We start from the raw sequence: 12249 nt of genomic DNA on the forward strand, positions 1-12249 counted from the left end.
GGTGGCCATGGCTGGAGCTGTTCACTTCACTGAGTGACTCAGAGCGACACACCTCGGGCCGGAGTGGCGAGGGGGGCTCGAAGAAAGCCCATGGGCCTCCAAGCACTCCCATGGGGCTCGAGGACGTATGGTCACCCTGTTCATGGTCCGGGTTCACAGGTTTTTGGATAAAATCCAACCCAACCCATGCCGGAGTTAGCTGGGCGGTCTGGAAACCGGCGGGTTAGCCGGTTTTCATGGTTTAATAGCCGCTCCACAAATCTACTACATTCCATAAGGCGGGGCCGCCTTCGGAGTCGAGACTCAACTCTGCAACTCTGTGTGCTGGAAGATGGATCCCAAGACTCGCCTTGCGGTGGCGGTTAGTTGGGTCTTGGGCATGCCCAGAGTCACGTTGAGCTGGATAGTTATCTCCTTGGACTCGCCTTGGATAGTTATCTCCTCGTGAACGGGTGCCGGTAGGAACCGTAGCCAAACCAACCCATGCATATCCAGCTGACACAGTTTTGCCCGGGCCGGTTACACGGGTTAGGTGGGTTGTAATCGGACCATGTACAGGGTGAACGTATGGAGGCCCGTTTGTTTGCGGTTTCACGTAAGGGAAAGGGGAGTCGAACGGTTTCACCTCGCGAAGCAGGTACTGTTCTGTCGATCCTTGTTTTTCTTGTTTCATGTTTGAGTGCGAGCTGGGGGGTCATTATTTAGCGATCGTGCGTCGCGGCAGCATTGCAGCGAATAAGCGCCGCAACTAGGAAGCAACGCTTGTGCACCAATAGTTGTAGTAACGAATACACATTTGACTTGCTCTAGTAGAAAACACACCCTGGCATTACCTTAATTAATTCATCTCTAGTTCTGTGCTCAGGCTTCTACTCTGCCTTCTACTTTATTCTTTTTTCTCTTTCGGGACAACGGGTACGTGGGTGAGTGAATGGGCGGGGGGTTTCACATCCATATGCATATAGAACTATTAAGACTGAGAAATAAAAATAAAAAGACAATAAGATTTAATAAAAAAGGAAGATGTGAAACAGTTCTTTAGTGTCACAGTATTGGAGGGTAAATAGAAAAAATAATGGATATCATTAGAGTCTCTCTAACGTAGAATAAATTGCATCTTCATTTACAGAATCCAATGGTAATACCTGAAAAATTGAAAAAATGAGAAAAATTATAACCCTTTTGCTCAACTTATATAATTGGTTTTAAAAAATAAACAGAAAGATATGCATAGAAAAACTTACATGCATGTTTGATATTTTTTGTTTCTACAAGAGTGTCATACTTTTCGTTGCATGGATGTGTCAATAGATAGTAGAATATGCATTCATACATGGTTCTGTCGGTAGTAGGATATGCATTCAGGCGGTGATTTTGCATCTTCCTTTGAGAAAAGACACTTGTATTCAAAATATTGTTGTGCATAAAAATATTGGAAATAAAAAAAAGAGAATGCAAATGCACTATGAATATTGGGGCTTTGTATTTCTAGATATAAAACCTTGTTATTCTACACTATATGTTTGGATACAAAAATATTTACAATTTCTAGACCTTTAAATCTGAAAAATTAACTTTATACTAGCACATTAATAACTTTGTAGTTGTAAAGAACTTTCAAATCTGAAAATTGTGAAACTTTGTACTGGCATATTAATAACTTTGTAGTTCTAAAAAACTATCAAATCTAAAATTATAAACTTTGTACTACAATAATAATTTGTTAGTTCCAAATCTTTCGAACCTGATGCTATGAACTTTTCAATATCACATTAATAAACTTTAATAGCTCCAAAACCCTACTATTATTCCATTTTAAATTTTGTACTCCCAAATCCAAAACTTTAATTCAAATCTTGCACTCTAAAATTCAGAAACTTTCTACTAATATATTTTCAAACTTTCTTCACCGGAATCCACAACTTTGTAAATCCAAAACTTTGTGCACTAAATTTCAGAACTTTCTATAATTAAATTTAAAATCTATACTACTAGATACAAAACTTTATATATGGATATTTGAAACCTTTTACAAATATATATAGAACTTTCTACATAAAAACTTTCTACTGAAATAAAAATTAACACTAAGTTCGATAACTTTGGACTTTTCAAACATATTTTAGTAAAATAAACTCCGAACTTTGCAGCCCAAATTAGAAAACTTTCTACTAGCATGTTATAAACTTTGTACTCTCGTGAATCCAACTTTACTCTTAAAAAAATCTAGAACTTTGTGATAAAATATTTTTGTACTTTTGGATCTAATACACATAATTAAAAAACTTTGCATTCCCATGTTGGGAACTTTATCCTAGTCTATCATAAACTTTGTATCTCTCAGTTCTAAAACTTTATTTGGCAAAACTTTACATCCTTGAACATTAGAATATATGAACTTCAGAAATATAACATTCTAACTTTATACTCCGAACTCTAAAACTTTGTAATTACAATAAATTTAACATCTAAATTTAGGGACTTCATACCATTGTATTTTGAAACACATATGTATAGAATTTTTTCACAGCAATCAATGTGCCTTGATCTCACCTGAATGCTTATGAAGTGTTGTGGTCAAAAGTCTTGTTTCAGAGCTATCAATGAACCTTGGTCAAACCTGTGCAAAATGGGAGTTTAGTAAGCTTCTTGTTAATGTGGACACATCATGGTTACAAAACTCACAAAAATGAATTCACCATGGTTTAGTCAAACAAAAAAGACCCACTGTCGGTGTTTAACCGCCAAGCTCTCCGAGGTATACCCCGAGGAGATTGATTGTAGGCAGGGACTCGCCGGGATCAGAACGCGTTGGTGCAAGAAACACAAAGATTTAGACAGGTTCAGGCCGCCGGAGCGTAATACCCTACGTCCTGTGTGGTGGTTTGTATTGCCTTAGGTGTTACCCTTATATAAAAGAAGTTAATTATTCTTAACTTTCAAGATATATGCATGAGACTTTATAATTGGATCTGAAAAGCTAAAATGGCAATTAAATACCAGGATATTCAAAAAATCCTAAATGAAAAATATTTATACTTGAAACTAAAAGGAACATCATATCTTTCAATCAACATATCAAACACTTTGTACATGGAACTAGAAGAACTTTGTACACATCTAGCTTTCGAATTCACATATTGAAAATATTTAGACTTAAAGTTAAAAAAACTTTCAAATTATGTTTAAAACTTCTAACAATCCAACTTTCAAAGTTGCATGTCAAATTTTATGCTCCAAAAACTTGAAAATCATATATTTTAAAATTTTGTACATATCGACTTTCAAGTAGCATTCTAAAATCTTTATAATTGGAAGTGAAAATAATTTAAACTATGTTTTCAAAGCTTTATAGATATCCAAATTTTAAAATTGCATGTCATAAAATTGCATTTCAAAAATTAAACAAATAAATATTTTTAGAAACAAGCCCTGAATTTTGCACTTAAAATTCAGGGAGTTCTTACTAGCATATTTCAAACATGGTATTTCAAAGATGCACACTTTATAATTTAAAACTTTGCACACCAAATTTATAAACTTTCTACTAGCATATTATAAACTTTGTACACCTAGCTCCGAATTCCAAACTTTGCAAACTTTGTGCGACCACATTTCAAAATTTATACTCCTAGATCCAAAACTTTAAGTCAGACATTAATATCTATTAATTTTATACCAATAGATTACTCCTAGACACAGAACTTTGTTCTCCAAAACCAGAAAATTTGTAACTAAAATCTTTGCATTCTGAAACTGGGAACTTTGTACTAGCCTATTATAAACTTTTTAATCTCCAATACACATATAGAAACTCTCATATTACAGACTAGCAGGAAATGAAATGTGTGCCTAGCATCGTTGGTGGGTGTTGGAGAAAATGAAATGGATAATGGAAAAGAAAGAAGAGAAACAAGCTCATCTATTAGTTGACGCATGTTTGTTCGCTGCTAGTTGCTAGCAGCGCACGCATGCCCAATAAGAAAACTGTGCGAGCTGTGTTGCTTGTCTAACGGTGTAGATTTGTTTCCCTGTTCCATTTCATGGTGGATGAGGACCTAGAGGTTAGAGAGGGAGGTAGTGTTGCGGTGATGAACGATGAACTTGTTGCTTTGTACCCTGTTCCAGGGACTTGTTTGCGTGGGTGATGTCAAGGTGTGCACATATATCATGTTTGCTACTTTTATTATCAAGATCTGCACTGCATATATCTGGATGCCGGTGTTTGAATGGAGCCCCACCCAACGGTGCCATTCTAACTATTTTCATGTTTTTTATTGCATTTCTTGACAATGCTTGACCATTACAAATGAATTTTTATGCTTGACCATTACAAATGAATTTTTATGTGCAGACCTTGATAATAAAAGTTGCAAACATGGTATGTGCACACCATGACACCACCCGCACAAACAAGTCAGGGTACGAAGCAACAAGTTCAGGAGAAGACGGTCTCTCAATTTGAACCTCCAAATTATGTTCACGCCAAGATTCAACATTTGACTTTGGCTATCGAATGATGAGAATTTTTCATGGCATCTTAATAATGTACAACCAAAAAGGAAACATCTCAGTCGGAATGCTTCAGATTTACCATTATCTCCTTGAAAAAAGGGGTCAGTTCATGAGAAATTTGAGTAGTCAAACACTACTGCGTTTGGCTGCTTTGCTGGGAAGTTTCTGCTACACAGAAGTCCCAATATACCCGCACATTCAGTTCACAATGGGGGTACAAAGTACAGCATTTGTCAATGCAGACGGCTTCCTTTTTTTTCGAATAATTCGGGGGGGGGGGGGGCGGGAATCCCCACCTACTCAATTAATCGAAGAGGCAAAGTTCAGCCATACAAGTACTCCCCGGTATCACAGGGGTGCTACAAAAATTTTGGAGGGGAGAGAAAAAACGGGAGGGGGGGGAGGGTACATCAGAGTGATTACAAAAAACTTTGAATGAAAAGCTTCCAGGCCTCCATCTCAAGTTGACGCTTCTTGAAGCGGCATTGCCAGAGGTTGATGTCTTGAAGGGCGCCCCACAGCGTCTGTTCCCAGTTTTCATCCTTATGGTCGAAAATCAAAGCATTTCGGGACAGCCAAACACGATGAGTTAACAGGAGCACAACCTCTACCCAAGTGTTAGGAGGAAGACCATCGGGGAAAGGATATTCCCACGGGGTACGAAAGCAATGCTCATTTGTGTGGATCCCAAGAGTAGACCAAAGCCGAGACGCCGCAGGGCAGTGAACAAAGATGTGAGCGTCGGTCTCAAGCTCATGGGCACATCGCTCACAGTCAGACTCATCTCTGGTCCGGATGTTCTTGTGATACAGGGCGGCCCTAGTATTCAGCCGCCCACTGCAGACGGCTTCCTGATGATGGGCTGTGAAAGTCTGACTTCTCCCGTTCTCCGTGTTCGCCGCAATTTGATGGCCCGTAGTCCACGAGGCGTAAGCGTAACCCAAACAGTTCTCGAATCCACCTCTTCTTCTGAAAGTCCGCATTGGAGAGAGATCGCCGGAAGCAGTAGCCATGGCATCCCCGTCCCGTACCGGCATCAGGCGGCGCATCTCTCTGCCCGCCTCTGCAACTCTTGCCGTGATCCTGATCCTGTGCAGCACCTGCAGCTGCCTGCAGTTCAGTTACCCGACCTTCCACGCCGCCGACGAGGCCGATTTCAGCTTCAGCCCCGGCACAGGGATCGCGAACGGAGCCCTGCACATCACGCCCGACACCGGGGACATGTGCCACGGGTCGGGGAGAGTCTGCTACGCGAGGGAGCGGCTCAAGCTGTGGAACGGCGAGCGGACGGCGCCGACGTCGTTCAGGACGGAGTTCGTGCTCAACATCCTCCCCCGGAACGGGACCGGAGGAGAAGGTATGGCTTTCATCCTCACCAACAGCCCGGAGCTGCCGCCGGGCAACAGCAGCGGGCGGTGGCTCGGCGTCACCAGCGACCAGACGGACGGCTCGCCGGCGAACCGGATCGTGGCCGTGGAGTTCGACACGAGGAGGAGCGGGAACGACGACCTCGACGACAACCACGTCGGCCTCGACGTCAACAGCATCCGATCCGTCGGCGCGCACCCTCTCAGCAACCTCTCCATCGTGCTCTCCAGCGGCTCCGACGTGTGGGTCAGCATACAGTACGACGGCGCGGCGCTGAGCATAGTCGCGGTGCAGACGTACAGCTTCGCCTACTCCTGGGCCGGCGATCTGTCGCAGTATCTGACGGAGGACATCGCCGTGGGATTCGCGGCGTCCACCGGCGAGTTCACCGAGCTGAATCAGATCAAGTCTTGGAATTTCACCACGCTAGGCAGCAGACGGGGGCATCAGGCGAGGAAGCTGAGATTGCTTCTCGCCAACCTGATCGCGCTCGCCATTGCTGGGTCGTTCCTGGCGTTCTGCGTGTGGAGACGGCTGACACGGCCGGGAGGGCTGGCCTACCGCAACCTCGAGAAGATGATCGACGCGCACGGCCCGGTCAGGTTCGGGTTGAGGGAGCTGAGGAATGCTACCGCCAACTTCAGCTCCGACCGCAAGCTCGGCAGAGGCGGCTTCGGCACCGTGTACCTCGGTTACCTGAAGAGGATGGGCATGGCGGAGGTGGCCGTGAAGCGGGTGATGACGAGCGGCGGTAGCTCCAGCAGAGGGGAGCAGGAGTTCGTCGCGGAGGTGAACTCCATCAGCAAGCTCTCGCACCGCAACCTCGTGAAGCTCATCGGGTGGTGCCACGAGCGAGGCGAGCTGCTGCTCGTCTACGAGTACTTCCCCATGGGCAGCCTGGACAAGCTCCTGTACGCCGACGCCTGCAGAGCGCCGGAGCTGACCTGGGAGCGGCGGTACGGGATCATCTGCGGCGTGGCGTCGGCGTTGGAGTACCTGCACCACGGGAGCAGCAAGAGGATCCTCCACCGCGACGTGAAGGCCAGCAACGTGATGCTGGACGGCGGGTACGGCGCGCGGCTGGGCGACTTCGGGCTCGCCCGCGTCGTCCAGCGCGACGGGGCCACGCACCACTCGACGCGGGCGGTGGCGGGCACCCGCGCCTACATGGCGCCCGAGAGCTTCTTCACGGGGCGCGCCAGCCTCGCCACGGACGCGTACGCGTTCGGGGTCTTCGTCCTGGAGGTGGTCAGCGGGAGGCGCCCGGGCAGCCCCGTGCCGCACTACTCGTGCCGCGACGACGACGACGACGGCCACGACGTCTTCGTGCCGGGCACCAGCAGGGGAGGGCGGCAGGATGCGCACATCGTGGACTGGGCGTGGAGGCTCTACGGCGAGGGGAGGGCGTCGGACGCCGCCGACGCGGCGCTGGACGGCGCGTTCGACCCGGCGGAGGGGGAGCACGCGGTGAGGCTGGCCCTGGCGTGCTGCCACCCGAACCCGGGGGAGCGGCCGTCCATGCGGGCGGCGGTGCAGGTGCTGGCCGGCGGGGCACAGGCGCCGGAGCCACCGCTCGTGAAGCCCGCGTTCGTCTGGCCGCCGGCCGGCGGGCGGCAGCAGGATATCGAGCTGGCGCGCGTCGGGGTGCTCTTCACGGGGGCGCGTGCGCAATCCAGCTTCGGCTCCATGACCTCCAGCTCCATCTCTGGAAGGTGAGCAGGGAGGAGATGTATTGGCGTGTTGGCGTGCTGCACACAAGAGATGTTTGGGCGTGTTGGCGTGTTGCTCCATCTCCGATCTGAATATTCGGATCTGAATGTCTGAACATGGTACGATCTGAATATTCCGTTGACCTGAGAATTCTCTCCTCCGAACGCGTTCCGTTGACCACTCGACGCAGGTCAGCATGTGTGCATTCACTCGAGCTGAGTGGCCAGCATGGAACCCCCATTTCAGGTCGCCTAAAAAACATTTCTGGAACTGATTGCGTTTATCTCGTTCAGTCCATCCAATGATACTGGAGGCTTGGATACCAGAAAGCGCCAGATGGATAAACTTGTTTTAATCGGAGTAGAACCTAGAATGGATCCACCAGAGGTCCAAATGAGCAAAAGAACACTCCAAAGATTCAAACTTTTTTTTATTACAAACAAAAAGAAAAAGAAAAGAGAAGAAAAGGGGAAGGCTTTGACAATTCTAGCTAGTGGTCTGCCCTCAACAGGTTCGTACCAATCAGCACCAAAGTACCAAACCTTATCTTATCCCCTGCGATTAAACTAGCGCGTGTTCTTCGTAGCTTTTGCACGCAGCTCGGTTGACCTCAGCCCTCCCGCAGGGAATTCTTTCCCCCTCCCTTTTCCCCTTTTTTGCCAACTTGGCACGCCACGCCTTCACGCTTCCACCTCAGCTCTTAAAACAAAACGGCCCGTGCGCTATTAGGGTAGGTCCTGGTGAGGAGAGTGCGCTTGTGCTGCAGGTGCCGAATTCCGCCGCCCAATCGCGAGGAATTTTGACTCGGCTGACCAGCCCGGTCCTCGACTACGACTAGCACTAAAAAAAAAGAAAAAGAAAAAAAGGTCCTGGACTCGCTTCGGCTGATGTCCTGTTCAGAAGAAGCGAGTCGGCGAGAGAGACCACCAAGCCGACAACGCGTGCCTGATAGAGTTGCCCATCAGGCGATCAGGGTTGCGTGCCGCACCATCGGTTTTCGATGTAAACGTCTTGTCGTGCCGTGGCGATGGATCGAAACCGGTGTTCTCCGGTGGGGATCAGCGTGAATGCGGCGCGGCGCGCGCTCCTGGTTTCGGTCCCGGGCAAGCAAAATCTAGCGTCGCCGCCGCGGGTAGGGGGAGCAGGGCAGTTTCGCTCCCCACATGGCCACAACGATTGGGTTCCTTTCTTCTGTAGCGTCCGCAACAAGTGTGGACTTTAAACTCGCCCTGCAGTGCAGGGTCACGAGGTGAATGCCGTGCAAGTTTCAGACTGACACATCTTGGTGCCGCAACTCTGACCTTTAGGCCCCGTTTGGTTGCGCGTTGTAAAATTTTTGAAAAGTCATCTTTCTATATTTGAAGTACTAAACATAGACTAATCACAAAAATAATTACAGAACTCGTCTGTAAATCGCGAGACGAATCTAATGAGCCTAATTAATCCGTCATTAGAGGTTGTTTACTGTAGCATTACTGTAGCAATTTAGTGATTACATTCTAATTATGTTCATTAGATTCGTCTCGCCATTTACAGACAGCAGTCGTAATGCGTTTTTTATTTTGTCTAGATTTAAGTCTCCATACAGGTGCCGAAATTTTTTTTTGGAATTTTGAATTTTGGAACTGAACACGGGCTTAAATCCTTTTCGAAAAAAACTCTGACCTTGAAGGTTTTTTTTTTTTTTTTGAAAAAAAAGGAGTAGAACCATGCCACTTCATTCATCTGGTACCAGTAGACAGCAGTCCAAGCTGAAAAGGGTTGGTAGTTGCCTAGTTGGTACCATACATCCCAAATGACACACTCTCACGTGACCTGACTCCTGAGAGCCGGACAGAGCAGAGCTGTAATGTATGTCCAAATAGTTTTGTTTTTTAAAAAAAAACCAGTGGCCAAATAGTTGTACGAAGTATCTCCGAGTTCTTTGATTTTGAGGAGGCGGCAATGAGAAAAATTCCCTCAGGAACCGAGAAGACAAGCATCATGCATTCCGAGCAGTTACGCCATGCAGAATACATTTCTCCGGGGATGCGCGAGGGGATCCCATCGTTTGTGAAATCGAACCACCCAGATCAGAGAGCTTGCACCAACCGAGATTACAAAACAAGATGATACGGAGATCATCATCCTTACCAAAGCTGATTGCATATATATTAATTAAACCACTAATAATATTTACAAATGTACACAGCTAGTACGCCGCGGCTGCAAGCCTGCAAACACCTTATCAGACTTCCCCATTCCCAGTTCCGGATTGCTACGCATTACCAACCAGGCACTAGTAAAATCTACTCCTGCTAGCAGTGAACGAGAAGATTTCAACCAGATCGTTTGCTAATTGCTTTTGGGTTGGTCGATTCCTCCGGTCCTTGTCCTGTTCTAGCTCCAGTAGCAGCATCTCTGCCGGTGGTGCGCAGCTGCCTACGGCAGGAACGGCGGCACGGCGCTGTAGGGGGTCGGCTTCCAGCCGGCGTCCCCGGCGCGGGGCCGCGCGCCGCAGCGGCTGCACCGCTCGCCGGGCGGCAGCCGGAGAGACAGGATCCGGCGGCAGGAGGGGCAGGTGGAGTGCCCGCGCAGCCACTTGTCGATGCAGGCGGCGTGGAAGCCGTGGCCGCAGGGGGGCAGCACGCGCACGGTCTCGCCCTCCTCGAACTCCGCCAGGCAGATGGCGCACTCCTCCGCTGCAGCAGCCTCCCCGGACTCCTCGCCGTCGCCGCCGCCTCCGCATGCGGCGGCGGCGGCGGCGGCGTACGGCACGGTGGGGATCTTGCGGAGCACCGACTTCTTGACGCCCCTGTTGGCAGCGGCGGGCGGCCTGCTGCCCCGGCCGCGCCCGCACGCGCACCGCGCCACGAGGCCGATGCAGAGGACGGTGATCATGGCGCAGAGCAGCGAGGCGAGCACGATGACCACGTCGTGGTCGCTGGGGACGTCCGTCCCGGGCTGGCTGGCCCCCCACATCAGCCTCCTCGCCGCGCGGTGCATCCTCCTAGCTTGCTCTCGATCGGGGCGGCGCTGGCGCTGGCACTGGCTGTGTCTTATCCGTCGAGGCTCGTGGCAGGGGTGGAAGGTGACAAGTGTGTGTGAGAGAACTGGGAGTCGAGGCGAGGGGGTGGCCCTGCCTTTTATAGAAGGCTAGAAGCAGAGGAGCTGAGCAGAGGCCAAAACTGCAGCTAGCAAAGCCCCGGGGTTTAATCTTTTCAAAAAAAGAAAAAAGCCCCGGGTTTTAGGGTGTCTGTGGAGTGGGGAGATAGTGTCCGATCTGACGTGATTTTCTTACGTTTTCAACATTTTTCCATGCTGCTCCCGGTGATTTCTGCTTTCAGGCGGGTTCATATAGGAATATGCTCCGGATCTTTTTTTGTGCTATGCTCCGTTTGTGTGTGAAGGTTAATGCGAAACCGACTCTGGATAGCGGGGAGTATGCCCAACTAAAGGAAATGTAGCCGTTTATGCTATCGGATGACTAAGCGTAGGACCACACGCTATTTGGGTACACACCGTCTTTCTAAAATTTAGAGGCATCTAGAAACTCTATGTGAAAAGAGGATAGCCTTCTTTCTAATCTAGGATTTGAAGAATCTCGGGTATATATATAGACTAGTGGTAGTTACGTAATGCTTATCCATTTACGATTGAAATTAAAGATAATTTAGTAGCTACTGGATTGGAGTATTGTTGGTTTTATATTCTCTTATCATCGCCACCGCTGAACATAGATGATTATGTTAAGCACGATTTAATCTATGTAATTGTAGTCAAAGAATCAGTTCTAAAATATATGTTTCCTCCTATTTTTCTCTCTCTCTTAATGGGGTTTAATGACTTTTTACGATTCGTTCCTCCTTTAACCAGGAAATAAAACCTAGGAATTCCATTCTTTCACTGGTTTTATACGAAAGAAAACACAAGAATTTCACGTGCATTCGCAATCAAGGCCCTACAATTCATCTTCCCATCGGTGATAAAACAAAGTGCAAGAACTCTACACTTCCAACGGTTCATCCGTGATCTGTTCTGCCGCCTAGGCCTAGCGACCACCTAACGCGCAGCTAGCTAGCACAACACTCCGAATGCAAGTCACCATTTATTCAAAAAAGAAACAAGTCAGCAAACACACATACAGTAACTGACGCTCTCGGAGATACTGATGACAGCGTCCGAGTTTGGTACGGTTATTCAATCCGGATCGTGGTGGGCAAGCGCCGGGTCTGTTTTCCGGGGCCGGCCGGGCCATGTGCCCGCGGTGCGCCCGAAAGGGGGCGCGTCACGCCACGGGTTTCGGTTGCCGGCTTTCCGCTTCCGTCCGGGGCGGTGCGCCGGCCCCCCGGCAACCCCGCGCCGTCCTCCGCGTCGTCCGTTTCCGCCGGAGGCCGGCCCGCCCGAAAGCGGCCTTCATAAAGGCCGCGACCGGTCGCCGTCGGCTCACCGGCCGGCCAACCGGCGAGGCGTTGCTGGTATTGCCTCCCTCTACTTCCAATCCAACGCAGCGCCCGTTCGCACTGGTACTCCGGGAGCGGGAGGGGGTCTCTAGCGCCGGCGAGCCGCGGGAGGTGTCGTCCGGAGGCGGCGGTCGCCCGTCACGCCGTTGGCGTGGAACGGCCTGGTTTCAGAGGACGGTCCTGGTGCGGGGAACCGCCGACTCGGCAACCTTAT

The 12249-nt window shown here is 48.8% G+C and overlaps 2 protein-coding genes across 2 annotated transcripts; one reads left to right on the top strand and one right to left on the bottom strand.

Moving 5' to 3' along the window:
- Positions 1-5156: 5156 nt before the first annotated feature.
- LOC120641576 (probable L-type lectin-domain containing receptor kinase S.5) lies at positions 5157-7743 on the top strand. The gene has a single exon (XM_039917754.1). It carries the CDS (start codon positions 5527-5529, stop codon positions 7597-7599), a length of 2073 nt encoding a protein of 690 aa, XP_039773688.1. The 5' UTR covers positions 5157-5526; the 3' UTR covers positions 7600-7743.
- Positions 7744-9689: 1946 nt separating this feature from the next.
- LOC120641577 (RING-H2 finger protein ATL74-like) lies at positions 9690-10702 on the bottom strand. The gene has a single exon (XM_039917755.1). It carries the CDS (start codon positions 10576-10578, stop codon positions 10015-10017), a length of 564 nt encoding a protein of 187 aa, XP_039773689.1. The 5' UTR covers positions 10579-10702; the 3' UTR covers positions 9690-10014.
- Between the last annotated feature and the right edge of the window lie 1547 nt (positions 10703-12249).

Source organism: Panicum virgatum, chromosome 7K, assembly GCF_016808335.1.
Source record: "Panicum virgatum strain AP13 chromosome 7K, P.virgatum_v5, whole genome shotgun sequence".
In the NCBI taxonomy this organism is placed as follows: Eukaryota; Viridiplantae; Streptophyta; class Magnoliopsida; order Poales; family Poaceae; genus Panicum; species Panicum virgatum.

Bases quoted from the DNA above. Each gene is read 5' to 3' on its own strand.
- LOC120641576 (XM_039917754.1), top strand. From the start codon at position 5,527: ATGGCATCCCCGTCCCGTACCGGCATCAGGCGGCGCATCTCTCTGCCC.
- LOC120641577 (XM_039917755.1), bottom strand. From the start codon at position 10,578: ATGCACCGCGCGGCGAGGAGGCTGATGTGGGGGGCCAGCCAGCCCGGG.